Source organism: Archocentrus centrarchus, chromosome 14, assembly GCF_007364275.1.
Source record: "Archocentrus centrarchus isolate MPI-CPG fArcCen1 chromosome 14, fArcCen1, whole genome shotgun sequence".
NCBI classification, from domain to species: domain Eukaryota; kingdom Metazoa; phylum Chordata; class Actinopteri; order Cichliformes; family Cichlidae; genus Archocentrus; species Archocentrus centrarchus.
In genome coordinates, this window is record NC_044359.1 from 20330530 (window position 1) to 20353260 (window position 22731).

The 22731-nt window shown below is 42.8% G+C and overlaps 1 protein-coding gene across 4 annotated transcripts in view; it reads left to right on the forward strand.

Moving 5' to 3' along the window:
* The window catches only part of sipa1 (signal-induced proliferation-associated 1), a 33163-nt gene that overhangs the window by 7933 nt on the left and 2499 nt on the right, over nt 1-22731 (forward strand). The window contains exons 2-16 of one of the 4 annotated variants that reach the window (XM_030745624.1): nt 1529-1604; nt 8487-10101; nt 10667-10791; nt 10878-11066; nt 12185-12359; nt 12695-12798; nt 13740-13897; nt 14275-14881; nt 14967-15241; nt 15799-16176; nt 17757-17883; nt 17971-18103; nt 19104-19202; nt 21200-21272; nt 22344-22422. In XM_030745624.1, the coding sequence (XP_030601484.1) occupies nt 8994-10101; nt 10667-10791; nt 10878-11066; nt 12185-12359; nt 12695-12798; nt 13740-13897; nt 14275-14881; nt 14967-15241; nt 15799-16176; nt 17757-17883; nt 17971-18103; nt 19104-19202; nt 21200-21272; nt 22344-22422 (3630 nt within the window). In that variant the 5' untranslated portion in view covers nt 1529-1604; nt 8487-8993. Of the gene's footprint in view, nt 1-1528; nt 1605-7636; nt 7812-8486; nt 10102-10666; nt 10792-10877; nt 11067-12184; nt 12360-12694; nt 12799-13739; nt 13898-14274; nt 14882-14966; nt 15242-15798; nt 16177-17756; nt 17884-17970; nt 18104-19103; nt 19203-21199; nt 21273-22343; nt 22423-22731 lie in introns of those variants that run through there. The other 3 variants (XM_030745625.1, XM_030745622.1, XM_030745626.1) reach the window with 3 other exon arrangements.

The following is a 22731-nucleotide window of genomic DNA, read 5'->3' on the forward strand; positions in this document are numbered from 1 at the left end:
TCCTCTTTGTTAAAATCGTCCCTCTGAGCACCAGGTGCCAGCGTGGATGGAGGCTTATGTGTCTTTGGGGACCAATAGCTCAGACTGACGTTTGCAAAACAGTTTGAATTAAAAAGAGGGATAAAACACATCACAAAAAAAGAGAGTGCATCATCTACTTAGAAGGACTTGGCCCAGTTCACTGTCTGCAGTGTGGCAGTGGGTCCATGAGGGAGATTGAGGAAGCTGGGTGCAAGTGTTGGGCATTAGAATGAACTCATTTTCTGAGTCAGATCCAGCCACATTAATACACATTTACTCTCTTGAAAGCACTGCAGCTGCTCCAGCTCGATGTCACATATTCGGAGGCAGAGCAGGAATGCAACCTGATCTCTAATGTAGCAGGACTGTGTGCGATCAATAATGAGAGTGAGACTGAGCCTGGCTTTAAATTTACCCAAATCAATCACTGTTAGGAGCTGATTTAGACCTTGTGGTTAAGAATCGGCAAGGCAGCTTTTAACTATAAGGATAGACGGTGACATTAGAGGAGCCGACCTCGACCTGTGAAGCGGGACAATTTCTAAAAGATGCCTGAGTCAAACTGTGTGTCATTTTATTGCCTCGTGTCAAAACAGTGACAAGTGTTTTGACTTGCATACATATGTGGAGACAAGTGAGGTGTTTCACAACTTTAGTCTGGTCTTTGAAAGATACCAAGCACAGAATGAAGTTGCAGGTCTAAACAACTGCTGCAACCTGACGTGATGGAGTTGCAGTAACTTTTTCCACTGATCAGGTCTAATTGCTGCTAAGCTGTTAAGCCGATTGCTGCAGCTTCACCCAAAGGGAAGTCAGATCAAATCTCAATCGTCTTGATCAGGAGGCTACCTTTCCCTTTGCCATCAAACACTTGAAATGGCAGCACCGTCAGCGGTAATTACGAGTCACTTTCACAAAGTTAAAATCTGCTCATTCACCCTGCAGCGTGGCAGCCAGTCTCCCATAAGTGTAGTGTACAAACGATGACGACACACATCCTCTCAGAGTTCAAAAGTCAGGCATCTCTTCCTGTTTCACAGGACGTAGACTTGCACGAGCCGTGCAGAATAAGTCAAGCGGTCATGACTTCCCCAAAACGGTGCATGTTTAATTCGACTCTCCCCTGACTTCCGCTTGTGTCCTCACGTTGTACACAAGAGGCGCATTAACCTTGTCCTGGACTCAACACAGATGTGGAACTCACTTACTGTCATCAGTTAAACCACCGAGCCCAGAGCAGTAATGGACCTTCAAAGTGAATCTGGTGCACTTTACAAAGACATATAATACATTAAGATTTTCACCAGGTCATATATGTTTGGTATATTTATAACAATAATTTGCTTTGAAGAATAGTCGTCTGATAAAAGTTACAATTATTGGCTTAGAAATTACTAAAAAATAAAGCATATGCCTCTTATTTTACTAAAAAAAAAAATCCAGTTTTCATTTTAAATGTTTAAACTTTAGATATGACAGAATAATCCTATATGTGTTTGTGCCTCAGGTTTCCACTTCCCATTTGTAAGATGACTGATGGACCAGGGCTGGCATCTTTGTGATGTCACAAATCCTGCTTGCAGGTAAAGGCCTCAAACTTTAGATGGACACAGCTAAATGCTCCACTTTCATTGTATCCATTTGAAAACAGTGCTGCAGCATGAAAATCTGAATCTGCACTAGTCTGTGCACTGAAACTCAAACATGAAAGACATTACATTTACCAAAGCTTATTTTTTTGACCGGAGGACCATTTGTGCTGCTCCATGGTGTAAAGGTACTTTCCCCTTCCTGCTCAAGAGTTTCAGGTTTTTTTTGTGACAAAATCAAGAGCCAGATATTGTCATCACTTCTGACACTTGCTTAGCACTAAAATAAACTGTTTTAACGTGTGAGCTTAACACTGAGGTCATTACCGCCCAAAGGCTGAGTTCTGAGACGCAGTATTAAACACTGCTGTCTGCATGTATTATTAAGTTTCTCAGGGATGGAGACTGGCTCTTGTACCACGGGAGTATCTGCGGAAGAAAGCAGGCAGCAACCTCCCGGTGATCTTTGCAGATGCACTACAGCTTAAAAAAAAATCCTGGAGAGCATCAGTTGCATGCCTGCGTCACACGACTGAACCTACAGCTACAGAGAGAGACAAAGAAACTTTCATTCTGCTTATTATTTTTATTCATCCTAAGTGACAATAGATTTCATCGAACAAACAACTTTCTCTAATTTGGGAAGACAAACAACCAGATCATAAAGATGTAAATCATGACCAAATCACATTCTGTGCAGTCCTTTATTGATGCCATTTAATTCAAAGTGTTGAAGTAGTGGTCAAACTATGGCTCGGGGGAGCATCAGGGGGGGTCAAGCATGGTTTCTATCAACCGCTGCTCCATCTGACATGTAGGCGAGTGCATGCATATTTGGAGTATTTGTACAGGGCAAATGATAACTGATGTGTCATGCTGCATGCTTGAAAAGAATGTCGAGCAGCGTCTCTATGAACAGCGATCTGCTGCTTTGGAAGTGCTGTTTGTCCTTATTATGTTAGAAAACGAATGGCATCATAATGATGGACTCAGCTTTAGGCTTTTTTATAGTAACTTTATGCAAAGAAATAAGGATCTGAACCGGCTCACACAGAACACACAGGAATGTTATGATGATGCGTCCTGTACCGCTAATAGATTTTAAACCAGGGAGATACAGAATCATCACATGCACATTTACAATCAATGTACAATCAGCTGTACTGAAAGCTTTTGAGAAAAGAGCTTCCCGTTACTGTTTGTTGTCTCAAGCCTAATATCCTAAGTTATTTTTTATTGCCCCTCAGTCAGTCCTCCTATTATGAGATGATCCACTTATGATCATATTAGGGTTTGGTTTAAGCCAGACTGATATTTGCTCATGAGATTGTTCAGCTAGGCATATCCTGGGAAAACATTAAGCTGGTTATCAATGATTTGTGCTGTAGCAGTTTATGTGCATGCAGCAAAAAATATATATATATCTAAATTGGAAATAATGGCTTCCTAAATAAATTAAGCAGAAACTTGAGGGGGCAGGGACAAAACACCAGTTCCTCTTTACTTTGTACTTCTTCACAAGGTATATGACGCACTTCTCTATAGTGGTAACACGCAGGCCAATTTCTCTTCAGTGAAGTCAGTGAGAATATCTATTTTAACATTAGCATGTCTCTGTCAAAGATCTGGTTGAAGACATTTTATGTTTAAAGGTAAGAAAATAACTGATTTGCTTTCAAACAGGGTTCTTGCTGTCCTCAGTAAAATAAAAACACCACAAGATTTTAAAGTAGTTTTTTCCAGGTCTGGATTTTTGGGAAATATGGACCTAGAAATTTTGGAAAAGAGTATGCAGTTTGATTAACAACTGGTGGAAAAAAAATGTCATTGGTGTGTTTGAGGAGACCGATCTTGTCAATTAATGTGTCCCCGAATGGGGACGCCAGAGCATCAGACTCGGTGGAAGCTGTCGCTCCGACAAGATATAAATTTGATTTTCTGATCAGAAAATGCGGTTTTAATAACGGCTGGCTTCATGAGGCATGGCTTGAGAAAAACCAGGACTCAGGATGAGCAAACTGTCCGCTGTGTAGTAAAACATTTAACAAAGAATCTGAGTGGCAGCCAAAAGGGCCAGGCCACAGAAATCATCCCTCAACTCCAGCACCCACTGCCAGAGCTTTCCTTTCACCCACTGTCCAGCTAGAGACCATTTTGGATGCTGTGTCCATAAATTGCAGTTGCAGAGGTGCTGTGGATCGCTAAAGGTGACTAATTTTTTTTTTTTTTTTCACCCACGTGAAAGATTTAGGTCCCCAGTGCCACATGGTGACTTAAACCCATGTGGACTTGTGTACCCCTGGGGAGAAAAATTGTGGTCCCCACAGGGTCCAGACTGCCTTTTCAGGGTTCAGGCTTAGTTTGGAGAGCAAAGATTAGAATTAGGTTTGTCAAATAAGGTGAGACTGACTCACTGCCTTTACAGTATCTGGACTGATGGTACTTCCGTGCCCCAGAGGCCCATTCTCTTTGTCGCTGAACACACCTGCCATAGATTTGTGTGGTCCAATCCATGACTAGTGAGCGTTCAGGGGCCAGGACACTGTTGGCAGGTAATGCAACTTTAATGATCTCATTGCATAACGGCCTCTGAAGCTGATTAATCATTGTTGCTGGGCATTTTAATTTACAAACATTCGATTTTTTTTTTTTAAAGATACACTTTTATTTTTATTTTCTTCATGCATGACCAGCTGCTTTGGAGAATGTGTAGTAATGAATATTTTTTCTCAAAGGCATGGAAATATTTTTACTGAGTGTATATCAACGCTGTTTAAAACATTTTGCTCTTTTGCGTGAACGAAGCTCTGCGTCTCTCACCCTCACGCAGTGGTAAACACAGCTGAAAAGAACGCTGGCAACTGTGTAGATGTTGAAACAGCTGACAGATTTATAAAGATAAAACAATGCAAAAGCAGAACATGTAGGTCTCTGATTATGAGCAGTTTCAGGTAGTACAGTACAATGGGAACACGAGGAAATACAGTAATCATTTAAAGAAGTATCTACAAATATCTTAAAGTTGAGATTTGGACTCAGCCAATAAACTAATATTACCGGTTTCAGGCAAGAAAGGGAGAACTAATCTGTGGTAGATGGGTTGTGATATGCATTTGCTCCAGAGGTATATTGCGTATGTGTAAAGGTAAGTTATTGTAATCCTAATAATAATTTAACAGCGATTTAACAAGGTCGCCACTGTGTTGATAGCAGATGTTAAGCAGCTGCAATCATTGACGCACTCCATCCATCCATCCATCCATCCATCCATCCATTTTCTTCCGCTTATCCGAGGCCGGGTCGCGGGGGCAGAAGCCTAAGCAGAGAAGCCCAAGCTTCCCTCTCCCCAGCCACCTCCTCCAGCTCATCCGGAGGGACCCCAAGGCGTTCCCAGGCCAGCCGAGATACATAATCTCTCCAGCGTGTCCTGGGTCTACCACGGGGCCTCTTCCCGGTGGGACATGCCTGGAACACCTCACCCAGGAGGCGGCCAGGAGGCATCCTAATCAGATGCCCGAGCCACCTCAACTGGCTCCTTTCGATGTGGAGGAGCAGACGCACTCAGCACTGTTAAAAAAAATCACACATTCTGATGCGTTCCCTGATTGAGTGCTACTGTAATATTTTGTTATGTTGTTAGATTTTGTCAAAGCTCGACATCGAGCTGTATTGTGAGACGCGCAATTGTGTTTTCTTTCGGTGCACACTGTTACTTTTGTTATCCTGCAGCCACCACACTGATCTAGATCTATGCGTGTGACATCTGTATGTCTGTGACTGAGAAATATGAAGAATTTAGTGTTTAATAATTATTTTGTGATTTGAAGGGAAGCAGTCACATGACAAGATCCATTCCCCACCTTGTTTGTCCTCGGTATCGTGTCCCTGCAGTTTGCTAAGGATTATGACCAAGGTCGCTGACACAAACATCACCAGTCGAGGGCTTGTTTGACAAAAGTGGAGCTATTTCAGTAAACAGGGTTGTTATAAAGCTCCGGTGGACTGGATGCCACATAGAGAGGGTGGCACCGTGTAGGTTGCTATGGAAACAAGGACTGATTCATGGTTTGAGGTCTTGAGAAGCTCAGGAACATGTGATTTTTACAAAGGCACCGATTGATAAGTGTCCAAGTTCAACCAGCACTGTGTGTTGGTGGAGAGAAGGAGTGCTTCTGGTCGACCTCGGGCATTCAGATTGTTCTTGGAACAACATGAAGGCAATCTGTGATTTTTTTTTTTTTTCTTCCAAAAACAACCTGCTGCCAATAATCTACACCCCCACTTTGAGACAGTGGAGAGAATTGATTTCTCACACTCTTTCAAAGCACTGTGAAACATGCTGATGATGCTGCATGTAATGATTGCAGATAGGCATAGACACACGTCGTTGTTGCCCACATGGGTGTTGAACATCTGAAAGTTTCCAAGAAAGGAACATGAGCAGGTTTTTAATGTCAAAAGCTGCGGCACGCAGCACAGAGAGCAAGCAAACCGGTTAACTGGTGCTCATTTGTCAGATCAGGAAGCACACATGGGAGAGAGAGAAGTATGGGAGCCTATTGGGGGCCTAATTAAAATGATAATGTCAACTTGAAAGTAAAAGTATAGACTAAAAAATGCTCTGGGTTATCTTTTCCAAAGAAACAATGTGCTTAAACAGTGAGCAACACTGAAAATTGAATGAAAATTCAGAAATTGCATTTAAATTTTCAAGATTAGATTAAGATTGCCATATTAATTAATATTAAGTCCCCTATAGGCTTCCACAGCAAAGCCTGAATCAGAGGTGCTGAAAATGTTGAGATTTTGGCCCTTAATTCAGTACTTCACTGCACCTACTCTTTATCATTTGATGCATGCCAAAATAACCATCTTCACACCGATTCAGACAGATGTGAACTAATGTGGTATTTCTGAGTTTACATGTATTCACTCATACCGAACCACAGCTTGTAACAGTGTAACATAAGCCCCCTGTAACCATAAGCATTTAAATACCAGCAGAACCTTGAGGTACCACTGAGAACATGTCCTCGGCATTGTTTCTAGAAAGTTTTTGGATTAAATAACCTGAGCAGAATTTTACACTTATGGTGTTTACAGAGGAATCCCTCATGGTGACTGTTTTTAGGCTGGATTATAAACTTGAGGATATTCCAACTGAAATTTATATTCCTGTCAATGCTGAAAGCGCAGCATGCTTGTCTTAGGTGATCATCGAGAGGGAAGCACGTAACACAGATTGAGGCTTTTTTGTTATCCGTGAGAAAAAGTGTGGCTTCTGAAAATGTTCTTGCGCATGTATAGCACATTTTCAGATCAGTTGTGACATATACAGTAGTACAGCAGACAATGTTGAACGTGATCCAATGCAGAATTTGTTAGAACAGAGAAGCTCAATAGAAGCACTGTTTCCTCTTTTTCAAACACAGAGATCATCCACTTTAGCGAGAACTTCCTGCTCATAGTGTAACTCACTCATATCAGTGATATAATTTAAAGACGTCAACACTTATTCAGACATCTTGACAAAACGCTGATAAACTTCCATCCTTATTTAACCTGTTTTTTTTTTTTGTTTTTTTTAAAAGACATTTAGTTTAAAGATGTGGTGGCAGATTCTCTTACGGTGCAAAAAATGGAGAGAGTGTGAGCAGCAGCAAGGAGGGGAAACAAAGGTTTTTTGTGACTTCCTCACTATTTGGGTTTTTTTTTTTTTATTGCATTTGTGTGTGCGTGCGTGCGTGTGTGTGTGTGTGTTTGTACTTGTATTACGCATGTTCTGGGGACCCAAAATAGTTCACGCAATCACATCGTGGGGACTCAACTCCCTTTTGGGGACAAAATACAAGCCTCCATAACATTTAGACATAGCTTTTGTTTGTGCAAGTAGCGGTTAATGTTAGAGTTGGGATAGGTCTCAAGGAAATGAATCAAAGTCAGTGTGATGTCCTCAGAAGAGATGTAAATGTGTGTGTGTGCTTTGCACCAATGCACCTGCTCTTTAGGCTGCAAGCTCGAGAGAGGAGATGCAAGTGAGAAAAAAAAAAAAAACTAGACAGGAAGAAGCTTCATACCTTATTGAGAGCGACGAAAAGGTTTCAGCTTGAGTTGATTGACGTCAGTTTGGTCCAAAACAGGGAACGAGCAACAAAGAATGACACAAACTGATCTGTACGGAGAACAGAATCCACTTTGACGGTAAGTCTGCTTCATGAAGACAGAAAATGATGAATTCTTTTTGGGCTTAAAAACAGGGAAGCACTCTGCTTCACAGTCATGACTTTCAATGACTCTAAAAATAGCAAAAACAAATAAATAAATAGTACCTGTCTCAAAATACAGCACTTGCTGCTATTAAAAGTGCTTTATTTTGTCCATATTATTTGTTTTGTGGCATTTGTTTAAATGCTGGTGTGGGAGTAAACTACAAAACTCTTTGGTGGTGTGTGAAGGCACAGTATCAGGGGGTGAGAGACAGCGTACACTCATTTCGCTTGTATGCTGGCACATTTTCAGTAAGCCAGGAAGGACCCTCCCCTGTGTTAATACTGTCTATTGTGAGCGTGTGGAGGGTGGATGTGGTGAGCATTAAGTTTGCTATGGAACTATTTAGGGAAACTTTGGAACGGAAAGTGTCTAAAGGAAAGAATAATAATGAGAGAAAACAGAGGTACAAGGCATTACCCAACAATAAACCACACGTCACACCTGCTTACTGCCTTATTGTTGGAACTCAATACTTGTTTATCAAAGCTTTTTCTGCCAAGCTGCTACGGACCAAATATGAAGCTGTTGATTAAGATTATATCAGTGTGGGTAAAATGTGAAGATGAGGGTGAAACTTATATTTCTTTTCTCGTCTTTTCTGTACAGGTTGCCAGTGGATAAGACCAAAAGAGAGGCTGCAGGCACTGAAGAGTGCACACGGAAGGACGCCGTGTTGATAAATAAGGAGCCTCTCTTACACAGAGGACACAGAGTCAGGCTCCAGTGATGATCCTCACATCCTTTACAGGAAGGAGCACCCCGCAACTGGAGTACCACCTAAACACAGGTCTGCACACCTGGATGGACCTCTCCAGCGAGCAGCAGCAGCTTCAGTTTCTCTTGTGTCTTCATCTTTCACAATCGAGAACTTATTGACAAAGTGCAGCATCTCACACAGCATCTGTGAGAACCCCAGGGTGGAGAAAGGTCAACCTTCATAAGTGTTGTGAAGTTTGTTGCTTTTACTCAGTTGGATTTTTCATCTTAGTGCACAGTGTTCCCATTTCACACCAGCACCATAGAGACCAGGGCAAAATTTTAGCTCGCGGAGCAGGAAGCTCTGGACCAGAGTGGAGAAAAGACCGCTGGACTGGAGTTGGTTTTTGAGGCATCATGCAGTCAGACGACCTCTTCATTCGTAAGTTTCGCCGTCAGAATGTGCGGCCACCTATCGCCACAGTCAACTTTGACCCCAAGAGGGAAGCAAGTGTGGTGGAGTGGCCGCCCAGAAGGGACGGTGATGGAGCCGAAGCGGACAGCCTCACTCCAAGCCGTGTAGGGTTGAACCTGAGGTCTGTGGGTCGGAGCCACATCATGCAGAGAAGTAACAGCGACGTAACCCTTGGAGACTTGGACTCCTCTGGGAAGGCAGGGGGGAAAACAGCACGAGTAGTTGGGGAGAAGGTGGATGCTGGGGCTCAGGGAGACACAGGTTTGCTGTTACACAGGGAATACGGCAGCCTATCATCACTAGAGAGACAGACTCAAGCCCAGGAGTCAAGAGCAGATGACCAGGGACCCCTGAGTCCAAATGCCCTCCGCTTCAAAGACCCTTTCCTGCTTTTAGGACTGCAGGGACACCCTCCAGAGCCTGATGGATACTTTCGGGGTCTTTCCACAGGGGATTCTCCAAAACCTGTTAAGCCACCGAAGCCTGAAGGGCTTAGCAAAAAGTCCAAACCTGTGACCCCTCAGGTCCCTCAACCAGGCCCGTATGACAACATCGGGGGCGGAGCCTGGGTGAGGAACTTTGCTCATTACGATGTGCAGAGCATCCTGTTTGACCTAACCGAGGCAGCCACAAACAGAGACAGCATTGGACGGAAAAAGAATATCACCTCAGGGGCTTCAGCTGCCTCCCAGCTGCGTCCCCTCTCCCTGTCCACCCCATCCTCACCTGCACAGGGCGTGAGTGCCAGTGCAGGAAATGCAGAAGACCCTGAACAATCGCTGCTGCTAGACGAAGGTGATGGCAATGATAACGAGCTTCTCCTCAGCTGCCCCCACTTCCGCAATGAGACTGGGGGTGAAGAGCAGGTGGGCCTGGGTCGATCCCAAGGCAGAAAGGGACTCTGGTCTAGCCTTCGAATCCCCAACGATGCAGTTTCGGTCCTGGAAGAGCCCAGAGAGAGTAATGTACAGCAGCAGGGCAAGAGCAACTACTTCATAGAACATGCTGATCTGGGTGCTCATTACTATCGCAAATATTTCTACAAGAAAGGTAAATGCCACAATATCAAAGGGATAGAGATCAGTTACTTTTCTGCAATTTCCTAATGAATCTAACACTCTCAGATTTCTAAACTTTCTCATCATCATCATCATCATCATCCTGGGCTTTAATTTTCCCATAGTAGGAATAGTAGTAGAATAGCAGAAGTAGGAGCAGTTGATTGGATGGCTGTAATATCAATTTTATGAAAGCTTATTAGTTTAGCTTTATGTTGGCTTTATTTTCATGTTATGTTCACCATGGATTAGAGGGGTGATTTAAAGTAAATATCAGTAACTCTGAGAGTGCTTTTTGTTTTAAATAAAATAGGGTTCTACTGGGACTATTGGTTTTCTATCTATAGTATTGTAGGGTCTCTGGCTAAAGAAATAGAATTATAATTTTTCTTTTTCTTCTTTAATTTTACATTTTTTTGTCATTTTTGGTCCTCCAAATAAATCCCCTCCCCTCACAGGTCCTTATAAGCCTCATAGATGCTCTGACAGTTGTTTGACCTTGTGCTTCCTTCAGTTTTGCCCCTCACAGTATTTATTTGTCTGTCCCGTCATCACAGAACACCAGAATTTTTTCGGAATTGATGACCGCCTCGGGCCGGTGGCCATCAGTTTCCGTCGAGAGGAGAAAGAAGGATCCAGCGGAGCTCAGAACAACTGTAGAATCATATTTCGCACCACAGAGGTAAAGCAGCACGTTTCTCTTGTCAGAGCTGTCCTGTGTGTAAAATTGCTGCGGCTGGATGTGCTGAGTGTGAATCCCCTTGTCAGATGAAGACTCTGCGAGGTTCCATCTTGGAGGAGTCTGTTCCCTCTGCAACTCGACACACGACCCCTAGAGGCTTGACTCCCAAGAGGCTGCTAGAGTTCATCATGCCTGAACTGAACCAGCACTGCCTTCGCTTGGCCTCAAATTCCCCCAAGGTGCGGGACACCCTGCTCAAGCTGGATGAACAGGGGGTGAGTAACACAGCACCAGTGGTAGTGAAGATTGCTGCATATGTCAGGCAGAAAACTGTGAACCGTGTCAAACGGCATCAGATAGCATTTGTGCATTTTTGTTGAGAGCCTACAAATACTGTCCATAAAGTCAATTAACACAGTTATTGCATTTGCTTCTATTCCATTAGGACTGCAGCTATAAGCTAATTGTAGCCAAGCTGTTTATGTACTGCAGAAGAGTAAAAAGCTAAAAGCTCTTGCTTTATTGTTTTTGTTTTTCACTGTATTGTTTTACTTGGAGCTATTGCTTATTTTCTGATGTCTGTTTTTTGGGATTCTTTTTCACTATTGCAAATTGTTTGGGGATATATTTCTTTCACTGAGTGAGATTAATTCAAATTTCAATTAGTTTTTAATTAACAGTTCATATTTTGTCATGATTATAAATTTTAACATTTGTTTGTCATGTGTCCAAAGCGTTTAGTTTGCTAATTTGTTTGAAAAATACTTAAGTGCTTTTCAAACAAATTTTCAAATAAAATTAAGAGATATTAATAAATAGAAAAATGAAGCCCATTCATTATCCTGTGTCTGAGGTTACATATTCAATTCAATTCAAGTTTTATTTATAAAGCACAATTCACAACAACAGTCACCTCAAGGCACTTTATATTGTAAAGTAAAGACCCTACAATAATAGAAAACCCCAACAATCAGATGAACCCCCCCTATGAGCAAGCTGTTGGTGACAGTGGGAAGGAAAAACTCCCTTTTAACTGGAAGGAGCCTCCCGGGCTCAGGGAGGAGCAGCCATCTGTCACTGGGTGGGGGTGGGGGGTGAGGGGAGGGGAGACAGGGCAAAGGACACAATGTGGAAGAGAGTTAGAGATTAAAAATAACTAAGGATTAAATGCAGAGTGGTGTATAAACACATAGAGAGTGAAAAGAGGTGAGTTCAAAACAGGAAAGAACAGCTAAAAAGTCTTGTGTGTTGTGCTCTCGCCTTTTACTGTAAAGTAAAATATCAAATAAGAGTTATAAATCAGGTTACAAATTAGAGTTGTTGGCAGTTTGAATGAAAATGTTCCATCCGTTTTCAAATGTGCAATAACTTTGGCGCTTCTCTGTGATTCCAGCTGAATTTTCAGCGAAAGGTTGGGATAATGTACTGCCGGAAAGGACAGAGCTCAGAGGAAGACATGTACAATAATGAGAGCTCCGGCCCGGCGTTTGAGGAGTTTCTGGATCTGCTCGGGGAGCGGGTGCGGCTGAAGGGCTGGGAAAAATACAGAGCTCAGCTGGACAACAAGAGTGAGCTGAAAACACTTCACTACACCCAGATCTATTGGCTACATCTCACCTTGTCGCAGTACCATTATCTGAAGGGCATCAGTGCACCACCGAAAGTCGAAGATAACTCCTATCTAGCCACATGTAATCTGAGTAATGCCTGCAAAATAGCATAGTCACTGCTGATTATCTCTGAGCTGTTTTCCCTTGAGTGAGCAGCAGAGAACAGCAAATGGGACACATTTCATCCTAGCTGTGACAGCCTGAGTTTAGTGTTTCCTTCAGAGACGTCGACTGACTCTGCTAAATCTCTACCTGTCTGTCTCTTTCTGTGTGTTCCTGTGCGTCTCGTGCAGCCGACTCAACTGGGACACATTCACTCTACACGCGCTACCAGGACTATGAGATTATGTTTCATGTGTCCACCATGCTGCCCTACACAGCCAACAACACACAGCAGGTAACATCAGCCATAACCGAACAGGCTCATGGCACATGGTTTCCTTTTTCTGCTCTTTTATGTATCAATTAAAATCTCCCTTTGGTTGTCCTCCCATATTCTGAGTGAGCCTCAGCACAATTTTCATTACCCAGCTCTGTTCATACTGTCATGCTTTGGTAGAAGCTTTAGAGAAAGCCTCTATGCTCCACAACAAGAATGACATAAAAATCCTGCCCACCAGTGTTCACTCCCACCATGAAGGTATTCACTGCTGCCTCACAGGCCGTCTTCTACTTGTTCAGCCGGCTGTCGTGCTTGAGCGTGCAGTCTAGGGTTTAAGCCTGCTTGACGTCATTTACAAAGAAACCGGACATTGCACGATAATATAGATTAAAGATTTTACATGGTAGTGATGAAGCCCAGCAGTGCCTCTTTAATCTGCCTGCTTTTTTGGCAGCAGCAGTTTAGGTTCTGGTTAGTTTTAATGAAATAATCTACAGCTGAGCCTGCATTTGTACCTTGTGTTTTTGTAATACCATTTCTTTTGTGTTTATTTATGAAGGAAAAATCATTTAAATCATGAAAAGTATAATCAGTGAACTTCAGATGAAAAGACACAGGAGTATTGATAGCTGGCAGCTGCTTAGTTAATTGAATTATTCTAATAAACATTATTGATTCTTATTGTTTTGTTCGTGTTTGATGTTTCATATACAGAAATGAAAACAGAATAAGTTACGAGTTAATTGGCTGACTGGTAAAACATGATCGTTGTAATGATGAACTTGCTCATGTAATTTGCAGGCCTGTCTTAAAGCATGAGCTGTCTCCTCTTTAAATGTTTTTGTTTGGTAGGTAACTGTTAGTGTGAGATGCAGCAGGGTGCGTTCTCAGGTTTAATTAGCTGCGATGGCTGCTGGTTTAATTAATTTCTCTGTGTTTCTGTTTGGTCTCGTCAGTTGCTGCGGAAGCGCCACATCGGTAACGACATTGTGACGATCGTGTTCCAGGAGCCTGGCGCTCTGCCCTTTACTCCAAAGTCCATCCGCTCCCATTTCCAGCATGTCTTCATCATCGTGCAAGTTCACGAGCCCGGCACTGAGAACACCTACTACAGGTCTGACTCCATCCTGTGTGGTGTACTTGTGACATTACTGTTGTGTTCATTCTGAGGGATTTAATAAGAATTTTCAGCCCCTAAAAAAAAACTCACTGAATTGTCTTAGGGCAAAGAAATCGAAGCTCTGAGTGTTTTGTGTGAGAAGTAAGCTAACTTAGAGTAAGTAAGCTTTAAGGATAGGATACATTAATAGCTGACAGACAATTTTCAATCGATCTAAAAAAATGGTGTCAGTGGGGATGTTACAGTCCTGGTAGTTGTGTGTGCTCCACTGCAAAGTACCACTCCCCTGCACTGAAAACAAGACATAGATTGAATGTTTCTGCTGCACCCTCTTCCTTACTCCATCATTCCTCACTTTCTCTTCCTCTCAGGGTGGCTGTGACACGCTCTAAAGACATCCCATTATTTGGGCCTCTGTTCCCTAAGGGTGCCCGATTCCCTCGCTCGGCCGCCTTCAGAGACTTCCTCCTGGCGAAGGCAGTGAACGCTGAAAATGCTGCGGAGAAGTCAGAGAAGTTCCGCTCCATGGCCACCCGCACACGTCAGGAATACCTGAAGGACCTGGCAGAAAATTACGTGACCACCACGCCCATCGACTCCTCCACTAAGTTCCCCCTGCTCTCTCTGGGTGGAAAGCGCAAAGACAAGATGAAGGGCGCTAAAGGAGCCGAGCTGCACAGTAATGGGGCACTTGTGTGGGCGGTGATGGTCAACAGCATTGATGAATGGGAGGCAGGAGAGCACAAGCTCCCCTGTTTGCTTGGGGTGTCAGCTGAGTCAGTGGTGCTTATTGAGAGGTGCTCACGCAAGGTGGTTTTCAACTGCTCCTGTCGCGATGTCGTTGGCTGGAAGGCAGTGATAGAACCTAACGAGGGGGGACCCTTCTTAGATATCTTCTATGAACGCGGGGAGTCTGTGTCGATCAGTGTGATGGAGAGCCAGGCAGAAGACATACGCGAGGTGGTGCAGAGGCTTGAGGTGAGTGATTGTGACCTTATTTGAAATTTTGCTGTGGCTATTTAACTCCTTTCTGATTCATTCATTCCGGTCTACTCTTCTACAGCTGGTTACGCGGGGCTGTGAGGCACGGGAGGTCACCCCCTTGCGTGATGGAGTGGGGCAGCCTGGGTTCCTGATGAACGAGGAGGGCTTTGTGACTGATCTGCAGCGGTTCGGCTATGCTGAGAGCGGAGGCCTGCAGCTGTGGGCTCGTGTGGTGCGGCTATGCGGACACTCGCTGGTTCACCTGAGCCTCGATGAGAGGACTAGGCTGCTCCGCACTGCACATAAGATCCACATCACTGTCATCCCACCGGATGAAAACGGCAAGCCTCGCAGGTGGGTGATGCCGCGGGAAAGAGTACGGACTCCTGCGTATAAAACTAGCAGCTGAGAGTGAAGAGGGTTAGTGGGACAAGTCAGGTCAGAGCAACGCAAATGCCACTCTGGGGTCACCTCTCACTCTTTAGTGGGTGACAGCCTGCAGTCAGTGTCACACCAGCTGGCTAGTAACAAATCAATCCCTCTAATTATCTTTAATCACACTGTCACAGGCTGCCCGACTGTTACCAGCACCTTTCCTTCAGCTCAAATCAGAGGCAGGACAGAAACAGCTGCGGAGGGAATGGTTTAGATAAATATAACCGGATGCCTTTGCAGGTGTATTTATATTTCAGCCCTGAAGTTCTTCTTCTGTGACAACAAAGTACAAATTGTCACAAAAATGTCATAAAAAGACAAATAACTGTGCTTTTTCCATCTCCTCTTAGTTTTTGGCTTCTTTTTTGATTCATTTGTGACCCATGATGTAACATAAAGCAGGACATAAGGCAGTAGTATCGTGGTTTTTATCACTGCAAAAAAAAAAAAAAAAAAAAATTTCTCATCTTCTGCAGGAGTTTCTCTGAGCTGTATCTGAAAGCCATCAAGGACGCAGAGTGCAAGCCTGGTGAGAATCAGTCAGGAGAGGCCTGGGTGCTGGATGAGAGGGAGGAAGAAGAGGAGGCGAAAAAAGAGGACGATGTGAAGGCGGGCGGGGTCGATGAGCCGGATACGAAGGAGGTGCAGGTGGAGGCCGACAGGGGCGAAGAGCAGTCCTGTGATAAAGGGCAGAGTGAGAGCTGCCACTACTCGCTCCTCACGCTGCCCAGCTTACCTTTGTTGCGAGCCACGTCTCTGCAGGACCAGCCCACCAATCACGGCAGCGCCTCGCAGCTCCCGCGCAGCTACTCTTTGGAAAAACAGCTGTCCTACAGCGACACTAATGAGGAGCGGTGAGTGTTACTAAAGCTTATCGAGCTGCTCTTTGAAGTGTTATGAACACATCATAAAGAAATACAAGAAATGAAAATCAAAAAGGAAAAAAAAAAAAAAAACGCTTTGCTAGATGTTGCAGGCTTATGCTGATGATGCAACACCGTTCATCTCTGTCACTTTGTTTTTATGTCACTTTTTTGGTTCAGAGCATGAGGCACGGAGAGTGGACACACACCAGTGTGACACTCTACTTTCAGCTTGACTGGGCGCTTACGTTTTTTAATTTTTCACATTGCAAATTTGCTTTGATGTTCTTTTTTCAAAATGCTTTGTGGTGGAAAAATTCTCAAGTACTATTAAGTATAGTATAGTATAGTATAGTGAAGTGAATTAACACTAAACTGTCCTGGTTAAGGGAACACTTAAATCACACATCGGCTCTTGATGAATGAAATATTCAGCTTGAAAATCTTCACAGACATACATGGTGTAATTTGTTGACAACACATGGATGCAGCAACAGTCTTAAATGAGTTATTCATTATTTACCAGACAGCAAGGGCAGCTATGCCAAACATTTAAGTGGTTTCATCTTCTCAGTTGTTCTGAAACTGAAGGATTTGTGATCTTGTTGGACAAAACAGACATTCGGAGATGTCATCGGGAGATCTCTAAGCAGGAATGATATTTTCACAATATCCTTTTTTGACAAATAAGCAAATTAAGGGTTTGATAATTAAAAGGAGCAGTTTCATTGCCATGTGTCATGCTTAAAAACAACTCAACCAACAAAAAGGTGCGATAATAATATGGCACAGGGATCATTTCCCTACAGCCACAGCATTTACTTTTGATAACATAACCCCATTATTTTTCTGATGTAACATGAACTGACTTGTTCTTCAGGAAACAAACCCGAAAAAAACCTTCCACCACTTACTTTCTCATTGTCATAAAACAGGTCGGCAAGCCAAGCAGTTCTTTTTTTCTCTCCTGCACACAGTTTTTCTAAAAAAAAAAAAAAAAGCTTCTTCAAAGACCATATACTGTAGCAGACATGTCAAATATGATAACCACAAACCAAGTTTATTGTCAATTAATTGATTACCTACGTAATGATCTGCACTGTGCACTATTTCCTCATTTTCTTGTGTATCAAGTCCCTCATCGGTGAGGGAGCAACCTCTGTATCTGTCTGGGGTAAATCCCTTTAACCACACTGGTCAGCTAGATGAACAAACTGTGCATAAAGGAAATATTCATGAGGATAATATTAAATTCTGCTGCTCGCTCAATTGAATTTGACTTCTTTTTATCGTCACACAAAGCAGTACTGAAAAATCTGACTGGACTGCATCACATGATGTGTTTGATGGATAATTCTGTGAGTGCACCACAGTAAATGTGAATCAGGCCCAAATCTGAGCCTTTGTGGAGATTACTTCTCTAAAGTGCTCCAGTTTATGTTTTGACCTTTGGATTGGTTTAAAAAAAATGAAGCATCAACATCCAATTTTCTTTGTGCTTTTTTTTAAACATTTTGTTTTCTCCCAACAACCTCATTCCCTCATTCCCTCTCTCCCTCCCCGGTGTGCAGGCACGTGTACGACAACGTGGGATTGAAGACTGAACACCACATCTATGAGAACGTTGGGGAGCTGAGGGATGCCACACCTGATCTGATCCTGGAAGTCAAACCGAAGGTTCCCCTTGAGGACGAGCAGGTGAAAAACCAACGCGCACCAACACTGCTCCATCTCCTTTCTGACAGCGTTGTCTCTCCTTTATCTCAAACTCTGTCTTGTCTTCAGTTCATGGGGGCTGAGCTGGGCGATGACAAAGCCTCGGCGAGTGACTCCTCTCTCTCGTCTTCACGGTTGTCATGTGTGGATCGAGCTGAAAGAAATTCGAGAGCCCTAAGTCTTCATAACTCCATCACCAAGAGTAAGTATTTGCTTATTTAGGACTCTTATTTTTTGTGCATAGATAAATCTTTATGTTAAATATAAGGAAACCTGAAAGGAAAAATCTCTCCAACACAACAGCCGATACAACCGCTCGAATGAAGCCAAAATAGAACAATTACACAGGTTTGCAAATCATCTCTGCCCGATTTAACCTCAAATTCCTATTCCTATTTCCTACTTCTGCCTTAAAATCCTCTCTTCATTATCCTCCCTTTAGTCCCCTCTGCATCCCCTTTGTTCCTCCTCTTTCATCCACGCTGCCCCCTATTCCGCTAATCTAATATCATCCCTGCTCTGCTGCCACCCCCTGCCAAGGCTGGGATAAAAGGGGGACAGATGGGTAGTGGGAGGGGTGGAGTTTTAGGCAGCCCCAAATCAAGGAACCCCTCTTACACCATCTGCTCTGCCTCCACTGAGACTATGAGACTCATCATTTAACCGCTGTAAGAGCCCACTTGCTCATCCTCTCATCAGATTCTTCTGATTTTTTCCGAAGGCGGAGTCTGCAGCCTCTGATTGGTTCACTGTATGCTCTTTCATTTCTAATCTGCAGGTGTTTAAGTACAAGTGACTTTGTAAACTCAATGGTGAAATTTAGCTTTTAATATGCCTTAAAACATTGTATTTCACCACCTTGAGTGTCATTTAAACTCATTGTACACAATAATTCACTAAATCTCAGATAATATTAAGCTCCTTGCGTCATGCTGCAACTCTCATTTACTATATTTTGATTGTATTCTTCTATAAATTTCATTTAAATTGGTCTTTGAAGGTCAGGCCGGCAGGTGATCCTCTGTGTCACTCTGCCCCAGAATCTGACCAGCATTAACACAGCAGCGCCCCCCAGTGGGGACACTGTGTTATTGGAGAACCAGAAGGAATCGGCTGTTTATGATATCTACAGCCCCACTGTTCTCTTGTATTGTTACAGATAATCTGAGATACATTTATGAAATTTAACCTCTGTCTTACAGTTCTTTCAGAGACCACAGATTCAACTGAGGAGGAGTGGCAGTCGATTTCTGACCTGGCCACAGCCTGCCGCAACATCCTGGAGGCTTTGTCACGGGAGGGTGAGGATCTGTTTATATATGCATGATAAAAGTGTATTAGAATGTAAATAATGCAACGAGCTGTTTTAATGGTCTGCACAATCATAGTAAAATAGACTCTCTATAAATAACTGTAATGTTGGCTTAATTAGAGTATGATAAAAAGTATGCTGGCACCTCTGATCACTGGCCATGAAATGCTGTGGATAATACTGAGCTTCTAGCTTTTTGGCAACAATTTGAGGAGTGCCTTACTTTTTTGAACCTGTTAAAAAAGAAAAAATGTCACTTGGCCTGCATACAGCCCTCACCTCAACCCTATCAAACACCTTTGGGATGAGTTAGAAAGAAAACTTGGAGCCTGGCTCAACATCAATATCTGGCCTCACTAATGCTGAATGTAAACAAATCACTGCGGCCAGAATTAAGACTTTGGAAACCAGCAGGGGCTGTTATAGGAAGCAGATTATTGACTATGGATGTTTAAATGAGAGATCTTGTTTGTCTTTTGGCCGTGTAGTGCAAGGGTTCCCAATTTGTGTGCTTAGGCGCACTGTTGTAGTATGACAATCCACCACCTTAAAGAAAACAAATAACTGACAGTAAACCGTACTGTAAACGCTGCCTGTCTGCTGGTCTTCTGGACGGGAGATGTCAACAGTCCTCAGCCTGAGAGCATCGCTTGGCACCATGTTAGCTATTGCTAACATGGTGCCAAGCAAGCTATGCATTGAATGAGCAGTCATAACCGTCTTCATGCTGTATGTCAGTATAATCATAAGAAAAACTTACAGCATGTCAGAAGTTACCATGCAGACATATGAGTACAACTGTGCCTGGAAGCTTTGGCCCGTTCTTTTAAAAAAAACAAAAAAAACATATAGGTTTTTAAAAAAGTTTAAAAACCTATATGTTGCATTTGAAAAAGGAGGCATGCAGTCCTGTGAAAAGCTAAGTACGCCCCATGATTCAGTATCTCGTATAGAACCACCTTTAGCAGCAATAACTTGGAGTAATCTTTTTCTGCAAACTTTATCAGTCTTTCACATCACTGTGGAGGAATTTTAGCCCATTCTTCTTTACAACGTTGCTTCAGCTTATTGAGGTTTGCAGGCATTTGTTTATGGACAGCTCTCTACAGGTCCCACCATGGCATTTTAATCAGGTTAAGGTCTGAACTTTGACTGGGCCATTGTAGCACCTTGATTCTTTTCTTTTTCTGCCATTCTGCTGTAGATTTGCTGCTGTGCTTGGAATCATTGTAATGTTACAAGACCCAGTTTTGGCCAAGCTTCTGCTGTCAGACAGATGGCCTCACATTTGGCTCAAATACCTTGGTATACAAAGGAATTCATGGTCGACTCAATGACTGCAAAGTGTCCAGGTCCTCTGGCTGCAAAATAAGTCCAAATCACCACCCCTCCACCACCGTGCTTGGCAGTTAGTGTGAAGTGTTTGTGCTGATATGCTGTGTTTGATGGTGCTATGCATTGTAGTCAAACATCTCCACTGTGGGATCCTTTGTCCAAAGGACATAATTCCAGGAGTCTTGTAGTTTGTTTAGATGCAACTTTGCAAAGTTAAGCTGCACTACCATGTTCTTTTTAGGGAGAAGAGGCTTTCTCCTGTTACTCTTCCAAACAAGCCCTACTTGTTCAGTCTTTTTCTAATTGTGCTGTCATGAATTTTAACATTTAACATGCTCACTGAGGCTGAGGTATAACTCTAGGGTTTGTTGAATGCCCCAGACCAGCATCTACCAAAACATATGCTTTTACAGAGGCGCTTACATTTGCTGGTTATAAATTAAACAAGTGCATTTGATTAGCAGCCCCTCGTTGTTACTTACGCTCTGAATTCCTATGGAAGCAGTCCCGGTGCACTCAGTTTTTCACAGGACTGCATAGAGTCAAAACTTTGCTTCACAAAGTACATAAATGATTCCCTGTTTTCATCAAGTCTATTGAATATAGCAGTTATAATCATGATAATAATATGAATAATGTTCCTTATCATAGACCGCAAAGCTGGAGACCCCTCCCAAGCAGGAGCTGATCAAACTGATGGCAAGCTGAAAGACTCAAAGGACAGGTGGGTTGCTATAAAGTGCATAAAAGGTGAAGCAGTTCAATGCCTATGTAGTTAGTGCCTTTGTCTGAATTACTGCCTTTTCTCAATTCAATTAGTCCAACACCTCTATTCTCACTCAGTTATTTAGACTACATCCAGCTGTTTGAGTCAATGTGATGGCTTCTCTCTGCCATAAAGAGAAGCCCCTTGCTGACTCAGTGATGCAGTTCTGTGTGTGTGACTCACTGCTGTGGCCTTTTTTTCTTTAAAACTGTAGCTCCATTTTATTTTTCTTCAGCTGCCTTATTTTCCTTCTCCGTTCTCTGACTGAACATACAAAGTCCTGCCGGAGGAAAAGCAAAACAGAAAACAAGTCATTGGAAAATAAGCAAACACAGGTGTAAATATTTTTTCTAGAAATCAAGTTTTTTTTGTCCATATCAGGTTAAAAAAAAAAAAGCACAGCAGTAACATTTATGTTAATTACTGTATACATACATTATAGTTAACAATTAGATTGCATATAAAAGCATGTTTGTTTGTTTTTTCAGGAAAACTTTAAGTTTCTTTAAGGATCAAACATGCAGTCACAGCGAGAAACTTTAAGCTGCACTGCAGCACAACAGTGCCTTGTTCCTTTCTCTAAACCTATCGCACTTTAAGCTGGGAGACCAGTTTTTTTTGCTTCACTCTGTAGGCTGTACTTATTATGTATGACTGCAGTCAGATGAAATGCATCATGGGCTGACTGCACTCAGAGCAGCTCTGCACGTTGGATGTAGCAATTACTGTAAATTGATCTATGAGTGTTACAAGTTTCATTAAAGGCAGGAGGGACAAAGTGTCGAGCTCCGCGGCTGTCAGGGTGACAGCGTCTCGAGCAATCAAGCAAATTGAAAAGTTCGCTCAGCCTGTATGAGACGAAGGGAAAACTTTTTCTTTCCATGGCAAGATTTTGCTGATTTGATGGCTAAGAAGCTAAAACATCCTGACACTTTGTGCTATGTTCATGTTTTATTTTGTTTTTAAATCGCAAACGGTGAAGTCGCGTAATTGCTTTTGACGAAGTGTCACTGCTGCTCTCTGTTGCAGTGACTCTCCAGGCCACCTAGAGGAGAAGGTATCGCAGCTGGAGGCCATGCTGAAGAAGCTGCAGGATGACCTGCAAAAGGTGCTTTGACTTCCATGAATGTTTTTTTTCTCTTGTGGTAACATTTTTCAGGGATCCCAAGCTCGAGCAGAAAATCAGCAGGTAGAAGAAACTATTTCAATCGCTAAGCTTCTGTCACTGCAGAGAGGTGATTTCGATTTGCCAGTGCAGCCTTTTGTTTACTCGTTTTGAATCACAGCTGACTCACTATACAGATGCATTAAATACAAAAAAAAAACAAAAAACACTATTTATATTTTGTGTACAGAAATTCTATCAGATTTCTTTTTAAATTCCAGTATTACCATTATATACCATTTTTACATGTAT